We start from the raw sequence: 27,723 nt of genomic DNA on the forward strand, positions 1-27,723 counted from the left end.
TACAGTGTTGGTTATTTCGTTTTATTGTTGTTACGATTATTTTGGGCTTTAATGAAAATTGATCATTTTTGTGTTTCATCTAAAATCAGATATTTACTTCAGATTTTCTATAGCAGTAAAAAGTCAAGCAAGTGTCACAGTTATAATAACTTGAGAAACCTTATAACAGCTCAAAAATAACATTTAGTAAACTATCTAGTGAAAAAAATTTGTGACCACAACGAAAAATGCAAGACAGCCATTGAAACAAATTGAAAGAAAATCAATTAGCATATTTACCCGAAAAAAATGTGACTGAATGTAATGCGACAAGGATCATTTTGATTATGGGGTAAATATCACAATTCAAACATGCAGAAATTAAAAATTATTTAAATTACAAAATTTATACCATATTTACTAATGCTTTTCTGGTGCCACTTTCAGTGATTTGCATGGCCTTTTTTTGAAAAAGCAAGCTGCAATTATACGAAGGGAAAAAATATATAGTTTTATGGTTGTAGTTCATAGGCCACTGGTCTGAAAGCAAAGAATGTTGCTATATATGATGGTTGCCAGGGAGGGTATAAGAGGAGAGCCGCCGTGAACTGACTCCCCCTCCTTCTTGGCATTCCAAAATGTTATCCTGGCTCATCTATCACGACTGCTGACACGCCCCTTCTCACCGCAAGGTTCAGAAAGCCACAAACAAGAACGGACTGAAGAGTCATAAGTGAGGCAGTTCACAGGCAGATCATGTAGCTTTTCAACAAAGTGAAGATTCAATAGGCAGTAATTAACAGCGGTCAAAAGTAGCTTAAATGACGCAATTACGAGGCAGTGTGTGTGGTTTTTCAACTACGCTGTTCCCATAGCTGATAAATAAAATATATTTACTTACCTTGCCAAGCTTTCACTATCAGATAAAGAGTCTTCTTCAACATTTAGATATACCAGAGATTTTTCAAGTGGTGATGGTACTTTCTTTGTAACTGGTGTGCTTCTTCCTTCTGCAAAAACATTAAATTCCTGCCAGTGAAAAACAGCACTAAAAAAAAGCAAGAACATGAAGTGACAAATACAAAGAGTGCCTTACCTTGGTTGCCTTCAGTGTCAACCTTATCATCGACATGTCCACTTTTAGGGTCGCTGCCTCTCCTCTCCGTGAGAGAGGATATGTTCAGCATCATCATGCCGTGAGACAGGAGTTCCTTGACGCGCTCTGTCGCCGGGCCACTCCAGAGCGTGTCCAAACTCTGCCGCCTGCTATCTTCTGCGCCTTTAGCCGATCTCGCTATCCACCCGGATATGCTAGACTGAGAAGAATTGTCCACCGTCGCAGCTCGGAAAAGCCCGATCGCTCCAGGCTTCGAAGTTTTTGCCACCTGTTCATCACCACTGCCACTAGTCGTAGGAACTTCTTGTGCGGTCGCAGAGTCAGACTTGCCGAAAGCTTTGGCTCTGGATAACAAAGGACTCTGCGGAAGAAAACTCTTCTCCGGGAAGCTTGCGATTGGAAGAAAAGGATTTTTGATCACACTACTGAAACTAATAGGATCAGACTTCTCAGATTGCTGAGGAATCTTAGCACCACTGCTGGCAAGAGATGAGAAGCTCGCATAGTCCCTGTCCGAAACGTTTCTCGCACTCTGCCCCATCTTGACGAAGGTGTGGCTAGTCGCATCCTCGGGGGAATCCACCAGGCTGATTTCCGTCCAGATCTGGTCGTCAGAGTCTTCTTTGTGCAGCAGTGGAGATCCCAGCGAGGCTTCACTTTGGGGTGTGGAAGGAGGCCTCGGCTGCTGCTGGCTGACAAAACTAGTTTCCATGATGGCAACGTGGCGGGGCGACATGGAAGAAGACTGCAGCGTATCCTGAGAGCAAACAGGTAGTTCTGCCACTGGTCTGGAGACTGGAGAATCATGCTCTTTAACAATTTTACGTCTCGATGATAAATGAGACAGGCTCATGTAGTCTGATACTTCTGAGTGACTCTCCTTTTCACCCTAAAACAAAACAAAAAAAAATATTATGCAAACATTAATCCAGTAGCTAAGCAGCTACATTACTAGAAAATAGTACACATTTAGAAAAAGAAAATTAGGATGAAACCTGAGGGCAAAGGGTGGATACAGGATTGATTTCTGGGGAAAGTTAGGGGCGAAGGGGGCACAGATAGACTGTAGTACCCCATCCTCAATAAAACTGGGGGAACAAGACTTAATATTTGTATACTATTAACTAGTTGAACTTTTTGAAGTAGGAGCTCATTTAAAAACCTACAAATAATTGTATGCTCACTATTAAAGGCGACAAACTGTGGCTGCAGGTTCTTCATGTAAAAATAAGTTGAAAACATATACAGTAGAATCTCGTTATAAAGTACATCAATAAAGCCTCAACTTTTATACTTTTAATGAAAGTACTTTATTCTGAAAGTAACCTTTCAAAAGTAGTATTTTTGAATTTTTAAAAATAAAGTAGTAGGGGATCAAATGTTACATTAGCTTGGAAGCAAATATTTGTAAAACATCAAGAATTTAAAAAAAAAAATTACTGAACTTAATACAGTAGCCTAAATTCTAGGCCTACATATACAAAATGACAAATGGGTTTAACTATTTTGCAGATATGTACATTTATTGGGATAGAATTCCCTCGTCATCTCCTTGGCGAAGTCTCTTGCGACCAGCAGATAAAGATGACTGTTCATACAGTTTAATAATTTTTTCACGATCTTTTACTATTGTTGACAGTGTAGTGGGCACCAAACCAAACGACCGTGCCACATCTGCAATTTTTCTGCCTTTGTCAACTTCTTTTAAAATTTCCACATTTTCCTTCAAAGTAAACTGCTTGCGTTTCTTTTTATCCTTTTGGCCATCCATCCTGATTAAAATATTCAATCAACAATAGTTTTCCTCGTGCCACGTCAAACGTAAACAAACCTCTCATCCATAGATAACCATAGCTCCGCACTAGTAGCGTGCGTCGAGAGCATGGCTGTGCAAGGCGACATTCCGACCTTCATGGCAAAACAAAGCGTGTCGGCCATGTTGTGACACCAAACAGTTCAAAAATTAACCTGCATAAATTGACATTATTGGATTTTCCATTTTGTATATAATTTAAAATATAATTTTTATTTAACGTTTGTATCTGCGGTAATTGAAACTTTTAAAATGTGCTCTATAAATAACCAAAAGATGGCGCAGCTAAAAACAATTGTCTTGAAGAGGGGCGAGACAGCAATCAAAAGTTTAGATCATCTCGTGCACTAAGTGTGTGATCCATGGAGAACGAATGGCACGTTAAACTGTACTAAGATTCTATGAATCGTTGATACAATGTTTGTTTACGTTTTATACTTGTTAACGATTCTTGAAAGTGATAAAAATTAATCGTAATGTACATTTATATTAAAGAACCCCTGCGCAAAATCAGTAACTATCATGTAATATTTTCCTGATAACTGGAAAAGAATGGTCGTTGTATTGAAAGGTAGGATACGTTTTTAACGTTAAAGTGAAATATTTTTATATTGTTCACATTGGTGTTTTGAGCGGGAATTTAAAATCATACGTTGAACTGAAAGATACGTTATTCGGAAGTACGTTGTAACGGAATTTCACTGTAATACAACATATGGTCTGAAGCGCTTCCCAAGGCTGGCATATGCCTTTGAAGTTGGGGCTGAACATTTTTATTGTAAATAATAGAGAAAGTATTTAAGATGGAACAATGAGCATCTAGATTATTTTTACCTAATTGAATGTTCAGCCCTGACTTCAAAGACGTATACCAGACTTGGGGAGCACTTTAAACTACATATACCTAAGTCATATGGAAGTTTATAACTTATTTTGTTAAAATGTACCTGCATCCAAAGTTTGTCGGTAAAATTCAGACTCATTCTGTATACAAATATCTGATAAAATAATACTTTATAATAATTTTAAAAAATTTGAAAAAAATAAATAATGTGATAAAAACATAAAATGAAACAAAACTTGTGATTACGAGAAACATGAGCCTGTGCAGTTGTTCAAATAACATATAATAAAGACGTGTTAACAAAAAGTTGTGGTACATCCGTAGTGAAATGGTATATTAGTAACTATATTTATTTTTATACCTAAGACACACATTTCTCTGAAATACCAAAGGGCATGCCTGGAAATTACTTGGGCGCACACTTTGAGAACCACTGGTCTAGATATTAGATGCAATGAAAAAGACTTTCTGTTAGTTGTTACAAAACAGTTGCAAGCTTAACTAATAAAGTGGGATTCACTTCAGCAAAAATTTATACAGTAAACTCCCGGTATATCGCGCCTCGATTGATCGCGGAATCGGGTATATCGCGGGTCAAACCATGTCCCCCAGTCAGAAATGAATAATAATAATGGAATAAATGGTTGACAGCCGATTAGGATAATTTTGCGTTGTAACTAACAAACTAAGCATCGGGCAGAAAAAAGCCTAGGCGTAGAAAATGTCCGCAGTAAAATTCTAAACAAGATATCTCCGTACATTATTCCTCTATCTTGTAGGGTTTTCAAATTATGGTCCAATCCAGCCCAGTGATATTTTCTGAAACACTAGTTCTTAACGTCGCTTTATCTCACAAATGAAGCATTGGACAGGGGACCTGATAAAGCCCACCGTCCAGCGACATCCAGCGTGACTCGGCTGGGGATTGATGTTGGATAGGCTTGGTTGTCGGCAAGCGCTGGGTAGGGAGAGGCGAGCCGAGAATATGGAGAGAGGTAGAGATTAGAGCGGGCAGAAACACGAGGGGGAGTGGGGGAGGGAATGTGTTCACGCAGCACACAGGCAGAGCATGAGTCACTTGACTGAGCAGCGTCCCTGCGTACAAGGCAAAATCAGGTAGTCCGGTGTTTAAAATTCCACTCCAGAATCTTAATTGGTACTTTACTGGACATCTGTATATAAATGTTTTGTTACAACTTAAACCTACAGACGTAATATTATTGGGTAATTCATTGTATTATACAAGTTCATCTTTTTACTTTGGTATAATGTTTTAACATTAAATAGTAAAGTAAATCGGCTAGCGTATTTTTAATCTTTGCCCAGGAATTCCCAGTGGTCCAATATTTACGTGAACCATACTGTACCACTTTTGACGTGAGGTAGTAAACAAGTCCCGGAAATGTTTATGTGTAGCGGTCTCCCGACCTTTAAACAGAGGCTGGGGAATATAACACTTGCCGATCCGAGCCACACACACTCAGCAACTCGACACAGCGTTTGGTGAAATAAGTAAAGACAAAGTTTAACACGGTTTTTAATACGGCGTCACTGATTGCGCTAAAATTAAATTGGCGCAATTTTTGTTTCCCACATGTGACCATTTATAATTTACTGTAAGCATGGATAATAAAGTTTAACCACTTGAAACGATAGACGATTCTTTATTTTTTATTGTACGAATGCTAGAATCGTTTTTTCCCTGTATCTGCGGCCTGCTTCTACAAAAGACAAGCTATCTGTAAGTAAATCTAGAATTTTTATTTTGTCAATCAAACTCGGTACTTTGCGATTCATATTCGGTTTGAAGTATCACTACGGCCTTTCTTTTTAGAAGACTTTGACCACAAACTCGTGTGTAACCGCACACACTGCACTTACTTTGTTACGGACACTGACGAAGCAGATACTGTGGCTAACAACACGAGACTGGCAGCAGCAGCTTGTGTGCCGCACGTGTGTATGGCGGCGTGTGGCGCGCTCGTAGGCCGTGCGACAAACTGTGCGCGGCACGCGGAAAAATAAAAACAATTCAACATTTAATATTTATCTTTAAAATTTATTATTTTTATTTTTTCACCCGTGTTTAGTGAAAACTGCGGATGCAAAGTCCGCACAAAGGCGGGCCGTCTATACTGTGCGTGCTTGCCGACCTATTAGAACACAGGCGGTGTTTTATGCCTTTTGACCTTGGTCACATCGAAACATCGCGGTTATGCAACAACGCGGGTAAAAGTTATGTCCCCCGACAACCGCGTTAAATAGGGAGTGTACTGTATTTTAATACATGTTTTAATGAACATTTTTAGCAAACCCCTTTTGAGGACCACTATAAAATTATTGTGTTCCCCTCAGTCACATTTAGAAATCATAATCTGGCATATGCCTAATAGTTTTTGTCCATGTGTTGATCATACAAATGATAGTTTCAGAAACATAAAACATGTAACAAGTATAAAATAAAATTTTCTATAAACAATATTTAAAGAAAAATTAAAAAAAAAAAGAAGAGCTCTGATTATTTACAGACTGAAATGATAAATTAAATATTAATGTTAGTAGAGAGTTTAACATTCATTTAATATTCATATTCAATAACAATTCCAAAAAATATGTCTCTCTACCTTCGTGAGAGTAGGTGAAGAAGCAGGACCCAATTTGTCTGGCAGTCGCAAGTATTCTTCCGAATCAGAGTCGGGAGGTCCAGTTCCTGTGGAGTCCGACCACGCATCTGAAGACACACAACAGACACAGCGTTAAAGCATATGTTTTTCTCAAAATAAAGAGAGCCAAAACCAATATAAACCTGCAGACCTAATGTTTTGCTACTTAGCTCACACTGAAGAAACTTACGTGATTAAAAATCAGAGAAATATTAGAGTAGAGACTAATCTTTATAACTGGATACAAACATATTTCAGTTATTTTGATTTGTCACATTTTTCAGTTCCATACAGTCATGTAACACATTGAAGAACAAAATAATAGATAGATAATAAACTTATTCCAAAATTCAACAAATTCTGGGTGACAGGTCACTATTACGCATAACTTTTTCTTGCTGGCGACTAACTTTTGCCAAGATACCAAGTTATAATTAATTATATATTGGTTTTAAAAATATCAGCCAATTTTGTTCTTACCAAATCTTGTTATGCAGAAATTAATGGGTCCAAAAACCAAGACTAAATTTAAATTGTAATAAATTAACTCTACAAAAAATATATATTTCTTATTGCTGGCTCCTAGATTGTGCCCAGCTCCTAAACTTTCACAGAGATTTGGAAGGGCCCTAGCTTACTCAAATCAAGTGTGTAATAGTTGGTTAAGTGCAAATAAATATCGTTAGTAAAAAATGCTAAAACAACTGCCCCTTCAGGTCTGAACTAGTGATGCAAAGGGACAAGATTATAAGGTGAATTGCTGTAAGACCGAACAAACACTGCGAATCATGTCAATGCAACATAAAACATCGAAATGCTAGTTAATGCATACACCATTTAGGACAGAAATGTAACAAAACTTAACTCAAATTATAAAAATTTAATCCTTTATCATTGTAAACTAATTGAATATAGTTTATTTAGCATGAATTCTGTACCACAATGTAAGACCAAAATGGGAGTAGAAAAATGATATTATAATGTTTAATCTTGCAGCTCTTACATTAGTAAAAATTATTTTACATTACTGATGGTACATTTCTCAAAAATACAAAAATTTGCAGATTTATTTTTATTTTATGACTAGCTAATGCTTGGCATGCATTGCTATGCTTCCCTCAATTTGTTTGTAATTTGTTTGAAGTATATAAACACATAGAAAGCACCTCTCTCTATCTCTCTATATATGTCCCCCCCCCCCCCTCTCTCTCTCTCTCTCTCTCTCTCTCTCTCTCTCTCTCTCTCTATATATATATATATATATATATATATATATATATATATATATATATATATATATATATATATATATATATATATATATATATATATATATAAATCTTTCATTTACATGTCACAGGTGTGACATAGGTATATAAAAACACGCGCGTATCAAAATGCAATGTCGTGTCAAGATTTCAAAGAATTTGTGAAGAACTTTTCAAAAATTAAGATTCTGAACGAACAAACATTTACATTCTTATTTATGTAGATTAGTTCTGTTCTAGACATCCTTTACCGATGATTTTTTTTACTGTATTAGTGCATCAGGTGTCAATCCAAATGTAAGTATTTTGGTGGAATAAGTATTAAGAAATATATTTCATATTTGTTGAATAAAACACTTCTTTAATGAGTAAAGCATATATATATATATATAAACGATAACTCCAAAATCCTTCCTTTTTAAAAACAAAATTTTCTTAGAAATAAAACCACAAAATCTTGTCCCCAGTGAAGCATCGCAGCGTTCACTGCGACCTGCACGGAGTAGGTATTCCTCACCGGTGTCCAGCTGCGACGAGGAGCTGAGCAAGGGATGGGGCTCGATGGGATTTGCCTCGCTCGTCGTGTCCGGGGTGCTGGACGTGGCCGGCAGGGGCGAGTCGGCCCCGACACCAGGCCTCCTCGTCCCCAGGGTCTCCGGCCGGGAGACGCTCAGGTTATCCCCCTTCCTCGCCTGCGAACACATCCCAGCTGCTAGGCGGAAGACAAGCAGGGCCATTTCAAACTCCACAGTTACATATTTAAAAAATCTAAAGACATTTAGCCATAACTCTAAACATGATATGTACCTATTGTGCTAATCAATTACGTGTAAAGTTTACTACAAATTTTTTTTAATAATATAATTTAAATTTTTGACCTATCAGGGTAAACCTAAGCTGTAATAAATCTAGAAAATCAACTCCCCCTCTCCATGGAGCCTAGATTTGATTTGATTTTGCCCCATCCACCCTTCCCTCTCGACGGTCCTCAAACAAAACACAAAGAACACGACAAGCGAAGACACTTTACACGTCAAAAATAGAGCCAAAAAAAAAAATGCAAGTTTTACAGGTAAAACCAGCCCGGAAGCACTGTGGTGTTAGTAAAAAAAACTTATGAGAACTAATGCAATGAGTCAAGGTTTTATGGTGTTATGGTGGCATTAATATTAGTGAATTTCTTCATCACAAAAAAATTAACACCCAAGTAATCCTATGCACATACCAAGCACTATTATGTTAACTGCTTCAACTATTTATGGCTAAGACACTTCAAATGTTGTACTTATGTTACTAGCATTGTGTATAAATAAAATAAAATGCAAAATGAAAAATCAAATTTTATCAAATTATATGACTTAAAACAAGAAATAATGTTATTGGAACTACTAAACCCATCGTAACTTTATTAGCTGTGGTAAAGAAAAATATTTGATTGATGGCATGGTTGAAAATTCTTTCTGGTACTGACACAGTTCGAGGGTTAAAGGATAACATGTTTAAGATTTCAACAATTTATTTTCTCCTGAAGTGCTAACATTTCTTGGATGGTAGCTACTGTAGGGATTAATAATGTGGTCCTTTTTAACTATACAGGTGCTAGTGTTATAATTTCTGTATGTACTTCCACAAAATTTTTTCTCTGAATATAAAATTTTTTTAAAATGTGAAGATTTGATGATGATATAGGATATGAGAATCTATTGACCCATCCCTAGTTTAAAATTTAAAAATAGTGACATAACCAAACAAAACATCCTTATACCACTTAGGAAAACTTGCTCATCTCAGGAAATCTGTAACAACTTTAGTTTCCCATAAACTGTCCCACAAAACAATATTGTGCCATAAAGCATGCATAGATGCATCGTAAACTGTTGGTATGTAAAAAAATATCATACTAGGAATTGAAGAAAGAATTTCACTTAAATTTTAACATAACCATTAATAAATACTTCAGAATAATTTTTTTAATTTAAGGTTTTAAACATTTAAAACCCAGTAGACTCCTGATTATTCGGATGCGGATTAACTGGTTTGCGGGTTAACCATGCCATATGTCCACAAACCATGAACACAAAAATATTTATGACTTTTTATTTCTGTGCATACACAATGGCAACGGCACTTGTGTAGCATTAAATACAATACAGTGAATTAGTAATACAACAAATTAATAATGTGACGAAACATCAAAAAATATTTTGCTCTTTTCTCAATAGCTATTCGCTTACTTCATTGTATATTTATTTCCGATGATGCCTAGTTTCAGCCAACGTTTATATCCCACCATCTTATATGTCAGCAACAGCTCTGGAGTGGAAAGCCAGAAGATTTCAGGACTACTTTCCCTCGTACCAACTAGGATTCACTAACTAATTGTAAATTGTGGCAGAATTGCATCTAGGAAATAAAGGTCATGAATTACATTAACAGGTTAAATAATCTTTCTAATAATAGAAAATGTTAAGTTTATGTTTTTTTAAATCTTATAACAACTGAAATATATCTCCTAAATCAAAAACCTTTTTATTGTGTAACTCAGAAATGTCAATAGCGCCTACATAGGAATATTATGCCCAAACCTTATTATGTAAACAATGCAGTACGTAAATTATTAAATTTAATTTCAGGTAATTTAATCTCAAAATATTATTTAATGTTTATTTAAATGTACTTCTAATGTATTTAGACATATGTATATTAGTACTGTATAATAATTTTAACGGGAGTAGTGTCTGATTAAAATGCATTTGACTAGAGCTGTTTTGATTAGTGCTCTGTTTTACTGGAACAAATTATGGCGTTACTTCGAGGCAGTGGCGGATTCATAGGGGGGGGCGCAGGGGGTGCGCCCCCCCCCCCCCTTGACCAGGGCAGCCCAGCACCAAGCATGGTTCTTGGCAAGGGGAGGGCGCGCACCCGGCCGCCGATGTTATACAATACACATTCATACACTTACCTTTAACGACTTCGTGTCTTGGAAACAGTTTGAATAAAGTTTTATTAAGCTTTGCATGTGACTTGATTTGTTTTACACCAATAGCTCAAGATGTCTTTAGCGGCGGGATAAATACGTGTGTCAAATTTACGTGTGCATACGGGTTGAAGAAAAATGGAAAAATCCTCACAGTAATTTATCTGTGGCATGCGACACTCAGATATTTCCTTTCAGAAACCGCATCAGCTTACGCAAGGAGAATGTAGACGCCTCTTCCCTTCTTCCTTCCCACCCTTCATTAGTATAAATAAAAACTTAATATTTTGCTTGAAATATATCCATTGATATAAATATAACGTATAGTTGATCATACACAAAATATTGAAAATAAATACTCTAAAACACTCTTCATTCTTAGGGAAAGAGAAATATTATATTCCAGAATCTTTAGTTTTTCTGTAGTGATTTTGATATTTGTATACTGCACAATTGGCCATTTTAACTACATATAGCACACAATTATGCACCAACAGCAGCAAATATTCGGGCGAGATGTAAATTGAACGGATAGAGCTTGGAAAAAGATTTCTGGCTGCATCCAAGCAACCAAGGTGACGTAACAAGGGAGTGTGTGGAAGAGGTAGACCTGCCCCCCCCCCCCCCCCCCCCCTTGAGATTTTTCTGTATCCGCCACTGCTTCGAGGGGCGTCTGTTAAAACATTTGTCTAGATAGTCGGGATAAAAAAAAATTTATGATATTTTTAACTTTACTTTAAAGCATGTTTTTTGGTTATCTGTGGACCACTTGCCAGTCATTACCTCGCATAATCGGGAGTTTCCTGTAAATACAGTAGAATCTCGTTATAGCGAGCACGGTAATAGCGAGCACGGTAATAGCGAGAACACGGCTATAACGAGGTATTTTTGAGGAATTTACGGCGTGAGAGCTTGAAGCGCGCCTTTGTTATTTGTCTGCTTTATCTCCACCCCTCTCGATCGCCACTAGACATCTTGCCGTTGACGCCTGTCACATTCTTCAGCCGTGCAGTCGCCACCTGTAAGTGCGTGGCTTTAAAAATAGAATCCCGTCCTTTCTTTATTTTATCAAACTTCCGTTAGTTATCTGTACCGTGTGTAGACAAAGTTTGATATTGGAACAGAAACAACGTAAGAAAGTATTTTTTACAAATTAGAAATATGTATGTTTTTGTTTTTATAATCGCGTATATTTTCATGTTTTTTTTGTAGTTATCTTAAAAGAGATAATATTAAAAAGCCGCTCTAATGAGATTTAATTGTTTCTTGGTTAACAAAAACTATTAATTGTTTATATTCTATTTATTATTATTTACGCGACGTCATACTGTACGCGTACGCAATACGACTGGATTCGTTGCTGCAACATAACATAGCAAATTATGCGGAATCAGAAGTAACGAGCAACGTAACGATAGTAACGAGTACTAATTGTTATAGTAACGAATACATACGGGTACGCATTTTTTCGTTACTTTTACACCTCTAGTAGGCACTACCGTATTTATTTCCGAATCGCTAGGACAGTTTTCTTGTAACTTTTGTTTCGGTCAGTTGTTGGGGTATTTGTCCGGGAAAGGAGTGGTGATGGTTTGAGTTAAATCCCAAATTTATTATCTATAAAAGTTGACAGGTTTCTTTAAGGCCTGTTCCACATTGACACGGAAACGGAACAGACGGAAACGGAGACGAAAACGGAGTATTGTTCCGTTCCGTCCGTATTTTTCTCGTTCTACAATACACACGGACCCGTAAGAAATCTTGGCCAATAAGAAAGAGCGAGCGTGAAGTAACTGAAAACTACGAGTATCAAGTGAACTACCTGTTAAATCGAAATGTATGGTTGTTAACTTGGTAATGTAGTAAGTCGATTTGTTTTTGTTTTTGGTTTTTTTTGCGTTGTGGCGGTGGTAAAGTAGTCCTTCTCCGTCTTGTTATTCCTATATAGCAGGTATATCTTTAACCATGAAAATTAAAAGTTCATCAAAATTCGTCATGATGAAACCCACGTGCACAATTCAAATTTCAAAACAAATCTTGTTTTATTGTTCACGCATAAAAAAAGTAGTCGAGAAATTCAGACACCAACATTAGTCAAAACTAATATCATAATTAACATGCATGAACGCGCAACTGTAGCTTGACAACTGCAGTGAATAAATAACGTGCTCCTATTGGTTTAACGGAGTAACGTAAACGGAAGACTTCAGCACTGCTGAGCAGGTCCGTACGGGTCCGTCTCCGTTTGCGTGCTATTGTAGAAGCTCTGTTCCGTGAAATCCGTCTTCGTTTCCGTGTTCCGTCTCCGTTTCCGTGTCATTGTGGAACGGGCCTAAATGAAAAAGTATAGTTTTCCAGCGACTATTTCGTTTGAGGCGTACGTGCGTTGCTGCACTCCTGCTTTTTTGTAAGGAATTAAATCGTCGCGCTACACTAGCACCACCTGTTTTCAACTTCCCGAACCAACATGGCCGCCAGAAGACAGCCCGCGTCGGCAATAGATAGCAGCACAATGCTGCGTCGGCAATAGATAGCAGCACAATGCTGCGTCGGCAATAGATAGCAGCACAATGCTGCGTCGGCCGCGGGCTGAGATGCTATACTTACGTGGCGTGGTAGGGTATTCTGGTTATTTTGACGCAATCGGTGATCGCATCCGTACTTATGGGGTATCGTTTTAAAGAGAATTCACACATCTGCTCACAGAAACTAAGATTTCGTTAATATAACCTGTTATTTTCCAATTATACAGGTTTAAACACAATTTTTATGCTATTTTCGGTTTATTTTTATGGGGCCAAAATTTGTCCAATTCGGTTATAGCGAGGACACGGTTATAGCGAGGATCAAACCCGGAACCGTGACACCTCGCTATAACGTGACTCTAGTGTATATACATAACATTAATTTGTAAAAAATGGGAAAAAATGTACACTTTGTTCAAGATAAGGCAAGACTTCATTTGACAGAATCTTAAGTGAACATTACCATTTTGACAGTTAAATGTTGTGATGTAATAAACAAAACAAATGCATATTTGTGTAGCACTAGACTAGCTAATCATTTACAAATAACTATTATTAATTTCATAAAACTCTTCAGCTGTGAAAGTACTTATAAATGTTCCTTGCAGCACAAATCAAAAAAAGTATCACCTTATCTTGTGTATGTTGTGCACCACCGGTTTCAGTAATTTATGAATAGAGTGCTATAATCAAATGATTGGGAAAAGCTGCATAAACCATTAAAATAACAGTACAATTTTCATTGTTCTTCTTTCTTATGTTCACATTTTACAATAAAAAAAAAATCCAATTAAAACTAATGTAATTACTCTCATACCCTATGAATTTCATCACTGATTTGCTCCAAATTCCGCAGGGCTTCTGCATAGCTCATCTTAGCCTGCCCAACTTGCTGTTCCAAGGACTTAACTCTCTTCTTTTGTTCCTCGAGAACTTGGTTGAACTGAGCCTTCATCTCAAAGTACGGCCTGTCAACAAACAATAACTGGTAACTAGAAACTACCAAGTTAATTTTAAATCAGCGGAACAATTTATGGCAGGATCACGTACTATATAAATGCACAACTGCACATTGTGTGTTTAAGAGAACACATAAACCAAATCACAATGAAATAATTTACAAATACAACAATAATAATAATAATAATCTTATTTATTTATTTTAGCAACAGCTATATGACAAAGTCTAAAACAGTTTGACACTTTACGAATACAAAAACATAAAAACAAACACCGAAAAAGCATTACCAATAAATAACACTTATAATAAAAAATATTTTACATTAATCAGTACAAAGATTATAGATTGACATAGATCTTCAGTCCGCCAGCCATGAGTCTCATAAAAAACATACATATAGCATTAAATACTAAAAATACAACAAAATTAAATAAAAAATTTAAATTTATACGTACATTAAATCCATTTTCATATCAGAGTAGTTAATTAATAGTATTAATTATTCATAGTGAAAATAAAATATTATTAATAGACTATTCTGTAGGCCAAAAACAATCACTAAAATTGCATGTAATCTATCCTATCTGTCAGACTGATGTCTATAAAGTTAGAAAATTGTGAACCTTATAATAATGGGTGTGCTGCTTATCACCTTTTGGATTTTTTTTCTCTGGCAGAACCATGTTTTTTTCCAGGTTCCTTCCTCCGATTCTACTGAAGTCTAAAGACACTGTCAGTTGCAAGAGACAATACTCTTAGTTTTACTGCTCTAAAATAAAAATGATCTATGAGTTTCACATGCACTTCAATCTAAAAGTCTTTGAAGCCAGTAAATCTGAAAAAATTGATGATACCATCAATTTTAAGGCTTCCCTCATTCTCAAAAAGTGAATTCTGTCCATAAAAAAATCTTCCATTCTGTCTATTATGCAAACTCTAGGACTCAGAAATATGAATATCTAAACACATAGTACAAACCTGGCAGTCATCTCAAACTCTTCATGGTATATAAAAAATATTGAAATAGGGAAACAATAAGCAATATTCTCATAGAAGTTGCAGTAAGTACATGAATGTAGTCACCTGTAAGTTTTTACAAGATTACAAAAATAATATATTCAAAACAAAAATTAAATTAAAAATTAATCAAATGAATGATATCTTTGATGCTCATTTAAGATTAAAAATTATAATTAACTGCAATTAATTTAAGTTTTGTCCCTGCTTCAGCTACACATCTGTAACTACTTTCACTATAGTAATTTGTTTCAGCAATGAAAGCATTTAAGAGTTTGAAAATGAATAAATTAATATGAAGGTACATATTGCCATGCTATAGATTATTAATTAATCCATCTACAAATCACTCAACTGGAAAAAAATAAAGAAATAACCGAGTATAATAAAAATGAAACATTTTAATCAATAATATAAGTTTTTATCATGAAAGGGAACTTAAAACTTTTAAATACAAATACCTACATATTTATTTCAATGACAAATAAATGCCCAAGATTTTAATTTCCTAATAGAAATGCAACAACATGCATGCTCCACATTTCCAAAGTGTTCGTGAAGTAGTGAACATGCTTTAGTGCAAAAGTAAAATGGAACATGCCTTAATCAATCAGTAAAAACTATAATATTAAATGACATACTACTAAAAAATGCATGCATTTGTCAACATTTTTGTTTGCTGATTTATAAACTTCTAGATTTATCATTGAACACCATGGATAAACAGAGATCAATTCTAAAAATGCCCGAAAAGTACACTACCCTATTTCTCCGAACACAAGAGATACAAACTTGGTGGGCTAAGAGTAAGCACTAAGTAGAAGTTAAAATAACATCAAATAACTAATTTCATGTGAATAGGCTTGAAATTACAAATTTTTACATTCTTCAGTCGAGATATAATTTTATTACCCCTCCCCCCTAAAAAAAGGACTAATTAAAAGTTTTCTAGAGCTAGTAATCAAAAGTTTTGGGTACATACATAACAAAAAAATCTATGAAACATGTTAGATGAAAACTATATTAGTTAGAAAAATCTTTGTTATAATATCTTTTCAGGAACAAGTTTTTAAGGAGTAATAAGTATGGGTGAGTAGAAAAATCAGCTTTACCTCTAACCACTTCAAATGAACATACTGGAAGGAAAACAGTGCAACAGGCTACTTACAGGAGCAGCAACTGATGTTGGTAGGCAAGAGAGTTAATCTGCAGCAAACTGCGCCTTGTATTCAAACTGGCTCGAACATAAAGTTTGGGGAACAAAAGAGAAAATACAAAACAAACATCAGTAATGTAATAATGTTGCAAACAAAAACATGACATGTGAACTACACTAGAAGCCTACAGCTAGAGCAAACTGAAAAGTGCATCCTGCATGCATGCCAAACAGCTACTTACAAACGCTGTTATGCATTACCGTAAAATTCTTATAATAACATTAAGCTTTTTTTGCGCCTGCAGTCTAAATTTGATTCTCCTCAGAAATTACATTCATTGGTTAGATATTACATAAATTGCATACATTCTTAGGTAATGATATTATAAAAAAATAAACAGATTTACATATTATAAATTTGGAAAATGTACCAGACAAAACATTACACTTAAAAAAACCACACTAAAAATTTTGTTTTTCAATCTAGGATATTTCACTCACACATATTTACAGCAAAATTTTAATTCAATTCTAACACAAAAAAAAATTGAAAATTTTAAACGGCCAAAAAAAATTTCAGTGATCTGTTCTGAGAGCACGTAAATACTTAAAAACTAATATGTTTCAATATTGCATTACACACTTTAATCACTTGAAAGCCTGATTAGAGTGCAGCTAGCTAGGTTAGCAATACAATAACAGTGATTCTCTTAAAGGTCGGTGGGCAAATCGCAAGCATTTTTTTTTTGCTAGCAGGTTGTATTCTGGCTCAGGTAACAAGGATCGTGAGTTCAATCCCAACACCCAGACATCACTCACATTTATCAGCCCTGAGTCGGTACACAAGTGGTTAGGGTAATAAGAGTGGAAGATCCAAGGGAAGTGGGAGGGAGATAGGGATTAAGGAAACATGTAAATAAAAAAAACACAGTGTCTGAACACATCTTTCTCCATCTTTTTCCTCAAGCCTCTGGACTCACCACTGGAGTCAACGTGAGTCTCTGGTCATATCAATAAATCAAAAAATATTTTATTTTTCTTAAAAAAAGAGCTGAAAAAGGTGGTATAATCTTCACATCAAGATTTATTTTTCTATATTTATTGTTTTCAAGCAAGAGATTTAAAAATTTTTTGGTACCCAACACTATGATTAAGTTTTGAAGTTATGTATGAAATTTTTTTCCCATTCAATTAATAAAATTGGATAAGTGAAATACGTGAACCAAATCCTAACACTTGAAACTCTGGAAAAATAAAAATTATTTTTATTTACATGCTGATTTAAGCCACTACTAATAGGAGAGCACAATATGGTGCTAAGTGGTAACACTGCTTCTTGCTCTTATTCACAGACTTTCCTGTACTCTTCAGAACGTCAGTGACGGCACAAGTTTATGCCCTCATCAGTTGTCCACTATCTCCCACAAGATAGCATGTGAATCACAGAGAAAACAAAATCACTAAATTCTCTTTGCGTTGATTGCGTAAATTTAGCACCCAACAATCTAATAGTGCTATCTGTAAGTAACACAAAAAATAAAACTGCACTATCATACTATATGAGACAGCCTTAATAAATATTATAAGGCCATCAAACGTGAATTCACATAGATTTAGCCCATTCAAAAACAATCTGAGCACAAATACACTATTTTGTTTGAAGGGGAAAATAAAGATTACTAATTGCAGCAGAGACAGGTGTCTATAAAAAAAGCTCAAACATACAGATGTCATGAATACACAGGAATAAATTTAGTCTATGGATTGATAAATTAAAAAAGAAATTATTTGACTGTCTTGGCAGAGAACACAATATGCAGTGTTATTTCGAAGAGTGGGGGATAGGGTACCTACATTTGCCAAAAAATTAAAACATCATAAATGTTTTATTATACTACAAATATTTTAATGTGATTTCCTATATCATCCAGATACTCAAACTTCAGCATTAGTTTCAGTAGCTACCACTTAAAGTCAGAAAAAAAAATCAAAATCAAGGCAAAAAATTAAAATTTACATTGGTCCAAAGAATCTTATTTGATTGCTCATGCTAACATGTTTGGTCCTCAACATTTAAGCATTTTAAATTCACACATTATGAAGTACGTAAATAATGTGCCAAATAAATTTTTTAATGATTATTATAATATTAAATCTGTATAAAGTAACCCATGTAAATAAAAATTTATGTATGCAAACTGCAAAATACAGAGTAATATTAAAAAAAAATTTTTCTCTTAATACTGTTGACAAAAACAAATAGGTTCAATCCCTCTGAAGAAGATACAAAACACATAAATTTCATCTTCTGTGTAACAAACAAATGTGAGCATATGACATAAATAGGTAAATAATTTCAAACACGCAACTAATATGTACTAGTGATAATGTGATAAGCAGTAGTGCAAAGTGAGCCAATCACAGTACAACACACATGCTTCGCTCTAGTTTACACACATGCAGCATTTTACATTCCATGGATGCAACCTACTTACTTCAAGTGGCAAAGGATCCCTCATAAGGGTACTGGTACGAATGGAAATGATCAAAATATTTGGGAAATTCACAAGACAGCCTATTAAACATCATCAAGATGAAAACAAAATTTGTACGGTTTGTAAGCATTTAAATAACAATACAAAATACCTACATATGTTGTTTCAAGAATCGACTATACATTTTTTTAGTTTACTTTGCTTTGCCAAAGTGAAAGTTATTGGAGCAAACCTGTGACAAAACCATACCTATTAGATAGGAGCATGTATTTTCCACGAAATAATCTGATCACTCATTATACTGCAATAAATACCATTTACTTATCTGGCAGGGGCATTCAGGATGTGTTAGCTTCTGCAATGGACGGCTATGATTGGTGTGCGACAGTAGTCATGAACCTGCAATAAATCTGGCCAACCACGAAAAACAGACAATACCTACTAGAAATTTTAACACACAGCTTGTCTGGAAATCTTTTCGCGAAAAGTACATGGCCCTACTAATATGCTTTAACCTAAAAGGTGTAAAAAAAAATAATCATGCATTATGAAAACTAATAGATTCAATTGGATTACCTCAGATGCAAACAAATGAAAATACTTTCAGCAGTTACCTCAGGTCGACACAGCGTTGTTAAAACAAAAAGACAGCCACTGCCAGAGTGTGGGTGCTGGGGCGTCCGATCGAGAGAGGGGACGGAACAGCGGACAAGGACCTCAAAGCGAAAGGGGAAGAGCGCACGAGTACCTGGACTTGGCTATCGCCCTTTTGAGATCCTTCTGCAGCTGCTGGACGCGCATCTCGGCGCGGTGGTACTGCTGCGAGGTGCGGCGGTGCTCCACCTCGCCGAGGGTGCGATCTCGCTCCGACTCGTTCACCTGCAGGCATCGTTCAGTAACATAAATGATCTGTTCTTACAGCACGTAAATACTTAAAAACTTAATACGTTTCAATCTTGCATTACACACTTTAACCACTTGAAAGCCTGATTATAGTGCTCGCACGTACCGACCGATGCCAGACCAGAACAACCACTGCTTCACCACAGGCAACACACTATGGTTCTTAATTTTACATCCATTAAGTTGGTAATATACTAGCCGTGTTGCCCCGCTTCGCGTGGGTCGATTAAGATTCATAACAGAGCAAGTTTTTTTCTTTTAAGAACCAATATAAAAACCTGATATTAACGTCAAGTTTCAAATCTGGCTTTAGGTTCAAAATTATTTAACCGATACAGTGTCAATATTATCAATTACAGAAAGACTGTTGACTTGCTAGATAGATATAAGCTATGTAACATATGTAAGATATACAAGAAAGCACATTTCGAACGGACGTATGCGCCACGTGCTGGCTTACACAGCAGTTCAAGTGGGACATGATTATTTTATTGTTATATGTGCAAGACAAGAACGCAGAATTATTGTTAAAAACTACCAGCTTGTTTCTGTTTGAAATATTTTTAAATACTATTTTTATCTTTGTAAAAACATAATGGAATAAAAACAGAAAGTACATACAAATATCATTCAGATAAAAGGTTCAGTTAAAGGTTTTTAGTGAGTTACTGATTGTTTTACATATCCAGTTTTTAAGTCCTAACATGCACAAAAAAACTTATTAAATTAATTTTATTATGAACTGGAAGTAAACTTTAGCTGGTATCATTTTTGGTTTATGTCAATATTGTTCATATAATTATTATTCCATATTTTTCCTGATTGATAAGCAAAGGATGAAAGAAAAATATACAAAATAAAAGCAGATCAATATGGCTTACTTCAAATAACAACCCTGTTTTAAGACAATGACGTGTCCCGGCAACAGCGTCCAGTGCTGGAGTGGTGTGAGGTGGGGTGAAAGACCCCCTGGGCATAGTGCGCTCACACGTCGCCTTTGAATATATATACTGTATAGAAGTCGCGAGTGGATAGGATTTACTCTGCGTTTTTCAGAAGCGTATGATGAGCAGCTTGGGAACTTCACCGCTGCAGTGCGCTGCCGTAACGCCCTGTATCGTCTCAGTTGTTATTTACACGTTAGAGCGCAGCGCTGTCGCCTGCTGTCATTCCCCGCACCCCTCATCCATCATTCACTGCAGCTCAACGTCGTTCAACGGGAGGGGGAAGGGGTGTTTGAAGAGTTCGACACTTGTCCGCTAGGGACCACCACGAGTCGATGCCCTGGAGATGGTGGCGATTGCGGCGGTGAATTAACCAACCACCTCAAAACCGTATTAGAAATTTTAACCTGGGCTGGCGACTTCTATACTGTATATATATTCAAAGACGTCGCCGAACAGCTCCTGCAGGCGGGTAGTGCCCAATGCTGAGAGGGGCTATGGAGGGGAGGGGTCAGGTAAGGAACGAGGAAGGGGTATCAGTTGGAGCCCTAGAGCGAGCTCCCGAAGGCCGCTCCAAAGGGGTGGAGAGGTAGGAATCCTAGAGCGGGCTCCCGAGGGCCGCTCCAGGGGAGGGGAATCTAGAGCGAGCTCCCAAAGGCCGCTCCAGAGGGAGGAGGGAAGAGATTCTAGAGCGAGCTCCCGAAGGCCGCTCCAGAGGAAGGAAGAGAGTGAGAGGGGAGGGGAGAGGAGAGCAGAAAGTAATAAGCCAAATTCCAAATTCCTGCTTTATTTCCCCCATATTTCTCTGGGGTAGGGATCTCTGGTTAGGTAAATTTATACCTAGCTTAAATACAACTCCTCCATACAATGGTTACTGATACAAGCGATACACATTATAAAACAGGTCATCATTTGTCCCCCCAGTAACCCGCAATCATGAACACTATTTAGTTATTACGACCACATAGCACTGACAAGCATCTTACATAAAATACATACGCACTGTAATAAATGTCAATAATGCTTGATGCCATCTAGGTTTGGGTTGCGGTACCACTCGTCGCCTATACCCCAAGTCTTGCGTAGAGAAGCCTGTAGGATACTGCTTTCTTTGGGAGGTGGCCATGTTGGTTTCAGAGGGGAGCATGTCGTACTTGCACAAGGGGCCGAGGCCAATTGCAGGACACGACAACAATTAAAATTTTTTTGTGTAAAAAAATATAGAAAAATAAGATAATTCTTAAACGCAAGAAAAAAATACTATGATATCTTCATACATACAACTGCTTGAATACTATTGTAAATATTGTTACCAAATTTTTTTCCACCCAAACAAAAACTATTACTTTTAAACTATTTAAGATAACCTTTTTACATAAATTTTTCTGTTAACTGTAAAATAACACAGCAGATTAGGCCATAGTTTTCTCAACAAAAACCTTTCAAGAAATTAGTATAGCTACAGCATTGAATTTTTTTTTCGGTTTTCAGAAAACTATTGGCAAATTTAGCACGAGACCCTGCCAAGCCGGGGAGTTATTTTTTACATTTAGCTCTTAAACTAGTAACCATGAAAACCATAAAACACTTATAAGCAGTACTTGACAAAAAAAAAGTGCGATTGAGAACACACCCTCATCGTCGCATGGTTCAGCATCTCCTGCCAGGCGTGGTCGAAGGTCCGTCCCTCCGTGCTGAGCCCTTCCTCCGCGAGGTACACCATCTCCTTGGCCGCGGCGTGCGCGGAGTTTGCGCGCTCGAACTTCACGGCAGCATGCTGGGTCTCCAGCAGAGCCTTGAGGGGTCGGAACACACAACACAGTTTTCAAATGTTCGCTTAAAACTGCCAGTTAAAAATAAAACAATCAAAACTTACAACACAATAACATTTATAACAACATTAGAGTGTGCCAATGCAAATGTGCAGTCATTTGAATCTGCTAAATGGCACAGCAAGAAATGTGTACATGAGAATAGGAAAGGGGAAAATAACTGGAGCTATCTATACTAATAATAAAAATGTTTGAGACAAAAATTCTGAACAGTGGATGAAATGACGAAAAAAAAAATTATTGCAAATGGCTATTTACATTATTGAGAACTCAAAAAATATAATTTTTAAAATTTTTGTCTGTCTGTTTGTTCGAGCATCAATTGAAAACTACTGGATGGATTTTGATGTGAAGTTTTTTTTAATGGAAAGGTCTTTGGCTAACTTAAAAACTAGGCTATGTCTAAATCCAAAAATTCCACCACTAAGGGAGTGAAAAAAGGTAAATATGGTTTTACAATAATTAATTATATCTCTGAATATAATCAAGCTTAAGAAGAGATAATGGGTACCAAAAATGAACATTCAAAAAATACCCACCACAAATTTTTATATTTTGCAAATTTCAACCCCTAAGTGGTGAAAAAGAGGTAAGTATGTTTTAGAAGTTAATAATTATATCTTCAAATTTAATAAGGAGTACTGAATACTTTTGGGTAGGCCTACCAATAAAGACCATACAAAGATTTCCAATCACATTTTTTTTATTTTGTGAAATTCAACCCTTAAGGGATCAAAATGGGTTAAGTATGTTATAAAAGTTAATAACTATATCCCCGAATTTAATTAAGCGTAAGGAATGATATTCGGTACCAAAAATTACCCTACAAATACTTCCAACCAAATTTTTTTGTATTTTTGAAATTCAACCCCTAAGGGATAGATAAGGGGTAAGTATGTTTTAAAACATTTATAATTATAACTCTGTATTTAATTAAGTGTAATGTATGATTTTGGGTACCAATAATGACCATACAAACACTTCCACTCACAATTTGATACAAATAATGGCAAAAATTATTTGGTGTTAAGATTTCATAAAACCTTTATTCAGATACCCAGTCATTTTGTAAACTGTCTGTCAAAGGGTAAAATTGAATGGTTGCGACCAATCGTGCAGGAAAGCTAAATTCTTTCATTGCTATTTCAATATTGGTACAACCCTAAATAAAATACAATACATACACAGCACACACTGTGCTGATTAATCACCACACTCTTAGATGGTAGGACGTCTTATCCCAACTGGCCGAGCGAATCACCTGATGTCGTAAACGTGCCGCAGGAGCGAGTATCATGCAATGCAACAGACCCGAGCTCAGTGAGACCTAGTACCAGCTGGGGTGTCTCACAATATTCTTGGTTGTTTCAGCCATGACCGTCGGAGCAGTATATAAGGCCGCGCCAATAAGACTGCTTGAAACTCGGAACATCAGTAGTCGGCCAAAGCCAAGTTCAGTGACGCAGACAAGGGCGTCGGAACGCTGGTTGGGCGATAAGGAAACTAAGCAAACGGGTGTTGAGACTTGACTGGAGGGAATGGGTTTGAGTCCTCCACCCACGATTCTTTACTTGCTAGGTGAGTAACATGATCATCAGTGAGTAGCAGCCAGAGTCTACATCAGAGCTGCCACCACAGTCACCGAGCGAACACGGGTTCAGATCCAACATCCACGACTCGCCGCTCATCGAGTGAGTAGTTGTGAGCCCAAGGAGAGACATCAAGAGAGATACCCGCACGAGTAGAGCGCCCGTATACGTTGCAGGTTGGGATTCCATTACCATCTACCAGGACTCGCAGAGCAAGTGACGCCCCAAGCCACAAGTCTGCTGAAAGGGTCATCCCGAGCCACAACCGAGCTCCCCCGGAACCACCACTCACTGGGCTACATGCCACAAAGCTGGGAGACGACGGACAAACCAGCTAGAAGTGGTGCCAGTTTCTGGGAGTCCCGAGAACGCACTCACTGGGACACGCGACAATGTAGAAGGCTAGTACCCAACCTGGTTTCAGCCACACTATTCACCGGCAAGTTGCGAGTCATCTTAAGAATTGAGACTTAGATTCATTTGTTTGCATTAGTTTTGAGACACCAGACAGTAAGTAACACAACTTCCACGGTAAACCCTCGCAATGAAGACAGACAATGATATGGTGCTTTTAAGTAGTTTTGAGAACGTATACATGGTGTGTAATTTAAAGGCCATTCAATATGCCACGAGACATTCGCTTGTGTAACTTTAATTGTATGATTTAGCTAACCCTGTAAAAACGTTTAATAAGGGTCACTTTTCATAAAGACAAAACTTTATTTCTTGTAATTAATGAAGTCAACTTTGTTATCAAGGTCACTGACTGCAAACTAACAACACTTCAGAACCTCCCCCCAATCCACCACCCGACACAAATTTGGGCTTAGTTGCAACATAGTTAATTGGTCAATCCGTGTTCATTTACATTTGTGTAATAAATGCATTGAAAGGACCCACTATTGTTGCTGACTTCTGACTCCTGTGGTCCTTAGTTCATTGTTATAACTTTATAACAAGCATGAATACCAATCATCATGTGTAAATGATATTAACATATTAATACTACTAAATCTAGGAAAATTAATTCATTTGTCAAATAGTATGAATTATATAACTACACTTACAAAACTGTAACTGCATGTTATAACATTATTATTTAGCTGCAATCTATTATAGCTCTAAATGTAAACACAAACTCAATTGCACAACAATAAAATATCTACGCATACACAATTACCTCTTTTGCCTTCATACGAGCTTCGTAGTACGGCCGCGCTCTTTCGACACAATTACCAAGCTTCTTGGCGAGGCCATTAATACGAACTGTCGACTCGCACAGAAGCTGCCTAAACGCTGCCCGAGCTTCCTGAAATGTTCAGTTTCACAAGTGAGAACCCACACTACACACACCATAAATGTGCCTGGCGACTGAGAAACATGTCGTTACAGTTCATGTAAACTAAAAAGCACCTTAAATTATGATTATTTCAAACAATAATAATAACTATTTTGAATGTGCATACTTTATTGAGCTGCTGACTTAAAACTAATTTTATTCAACTCTAATGAACTCTAGCCACAACAAGCAGCCACCACCTAATTAAGCGAACTGCCTAGTCAGAGGTGTATTTGTGTTGGTGAGGCGGGATGACAAGTGTGACGCTCACTGGTGCTACTAGCGCAGTATCGCCTCTAAATGCAAGGCTGTGGACTGGCGCGTAGTCTTCTCGTAGTGCATAGGGCAACTATGAAATATGAGTGGTAACCATAACATTATATGGCAGAGAGTTGGTTGCATTAACACAAATTGGCAAATAATTATTTACATAAAACAAATAAATAGTAAAATAACATGAAACATCATAAATAAATATTACCATCACCTTGAATGAAAGTCTTTCGCAATGAAAACTGAATATCCAAAGCCAACAATATGCAGATTAAATATTTTGATTAGATTATCTAAAGAAGCCTTACGTTAACCACTTTAGTTTATTATATAATAAAATGCACATTCAACTATTTGTGGTCATTCTAAGACTTTAACAACTAGGCAGTCCATATTATTTCAGTGTATAAGACAATAATTCAACGAAAGTTTAAAGAGCTTAAAGCTTCTAATTGCTTTATCAGATGGTACTATATCGGTGCTGTATGGATTCTATACACTCGGTAGTACTTAAGCTGCTGTTGCACAAAGGAGGATTGGCAATGAGCTATTTTTAAAATGAATTTACTCGCTTGATCTTGTTTTTTTAACCCTTGTATCCACAGTAACAACCTCGTTGTGTTGTGTTCCGTATCTTTAACACTTTAGTTTACAAATATGGTCTCTGTTTCTATGTTGCAAAATTTAAAAACAAGATAGCTAGAACTGATTTTCCACCTTTTGTTTTTGAAACTGTTTTTGAAAGGTCAAGTGGACCTTTCCACCTCGTACCTCTGCTAGAGTGTAGTGGGCTCAACCTCCCTTCTTCCTTCCCATCCCCTGACTTCCAAGTGCTAGATTCTTATCCGAGTGAGCAAAACTAAAGCATCCATGTTACAACTTCTGTATGCTCACATACTTTTCTCATGAAACAATATCCGTTTTAGAATAAATGTTATACATAAGCAAGGTTGTGCTACTTTCATGCCCAAGATGAAGCAGGGTTCTGATGGCAAACTTCACCCTTTCCGAGGGAAAGACTTCATTTTTGAAACTGATTCGAGAGCCAGACACATATGCATAAATATTTTAAATTTCTTATAATAATTTTTAGTTTCGTATTTTTCTATAAAGTAACCAATGAATACATGTGATGAAGAAATGAAAAAGAACTCTCTTTAAAATATTATCTACAAAAATTAAAAATAGATCTTATCTAAGAAGCAATGAAATATTAGATTTTTTTTTTTAATATTTCTGAAAACACATTGTGGCTTTATAACAATGTCTGCTAGTCAGGGTGTATCTCTGTTAACAAGGCGAGATAAAATGCAACACTCGCTGGTGCTTCTAGCGCGGTATCTCTTCTAAGCGCAAGGCTCTGAACTGGTGCGCATTCTTCTTGTTGTACATAAAACAACTGTGAAATTAAGAGCTATGACCATAACATTAGATGACGGAGAAATGATGACAAAGGTACGATATAGCAGGCCAAAATCAGCCCTAAGGAGTTGTGTGAATTCTACGAATGCAAACACAAGTGCTCACAGCGCTACAATACCGACACGCAAGCACTGCGAGTGTTCATAGCATTTAGGTTACCTCCTATTGCAACCAAGGGTTTATGTACCTCTGATGTGGATGATATACCCTGTGATCTGCAACCTACCAATCCTAGATTAATTTTTTGTAAGGTCCAATTCAAAACAAAATCTTGGGAGCTCTGTAGTCAAACTGATTGGGAAGCTAATTATTAAAAGAGTAATTTAGTTAATTTTTCGCTGGAAAGAATAAAAAAAAATTTTTAAAAAAATTTTTATGGGGTGGAATAATATTAGAGAAATTTATGATGTCATGGAAGTTGGCCACTGATATAATAGAATGGAGGAAAGAAAAAACGTACCTAATATTGGTAACAGTGAAAGACTTAATATTGGAGTGAAAAAAGTAACTGTGGTATGAACAAGAATTAATTAATAAGTGGAATATCTTGAAAATAGGTACGTGATTGAATACGTATACAAGAAGTATTTAGTAGGTAGTAAAAAA

The 27,723-nt window shown here is 36.5% G+C and overlaps 1 protein-coding gene across 1 annotated transcript in view; it reads right to left on the reverse strand.

Moving 5' to 3' along the window:
• The window catches only part of LOC134528243 (uncharacterized), a 39,282-nt gene that overhangs the window by 10,127 nt on the left and 1,432 nt on the right, over nt 1-27,723 (reverse strand). Inside the window, exons 4-12 of the mRNA XM_063361684.1 lie at nt 25,264-25,392; nt 22,296-22,457; nt 19,564-19,694; nt 16,333-16,398; nt 14,004-14,154; nt 8,202-8,376; nt 6,378-6,484; nt 1,076-1,985; nt 881-989 (exon numbers count right to left, since the gene is read on the reverse strand). Coding sequence (XP_063217754.1) covers nt 881-989; nt 1,076-1,985; nt 6,378-6,484; nt 8,202-8,376; nt 14,004-14,154; nt 16,333-16,398; nt 19,564-19,694; nt 22,296-22,457; nt 25,264-25,392 — 1,940 coding nt within the window. The remainder of the gene's footprint in view (nt 1-880; nt 990-1,075; nt 1,986-6,377; nt 6,485-8,201; nt 8,377-14,003; nt 14,155-16,332; nt 16,399-19,563; nt 19,695-22,295; nt 22,458-25,263; nt 25,393-27,723) is intronic.

The sequence above is a fragment of the Bacillus rossius genome, chromosome 1 (genome assembly GCF_032445375.1).
Source record: "Bacillus rossius redtenbacheri isolate Brsri chromosome 1, Brsri_v3, whole genome shotgun sequence".
Classification (NCBI taxonomy): domain Eukaryota; kingdom Metazoa; phylum Arthropoda; class Insecta; order Phasmatodea; family Bacillidae; genus Bacillus; species Bacillus rossius.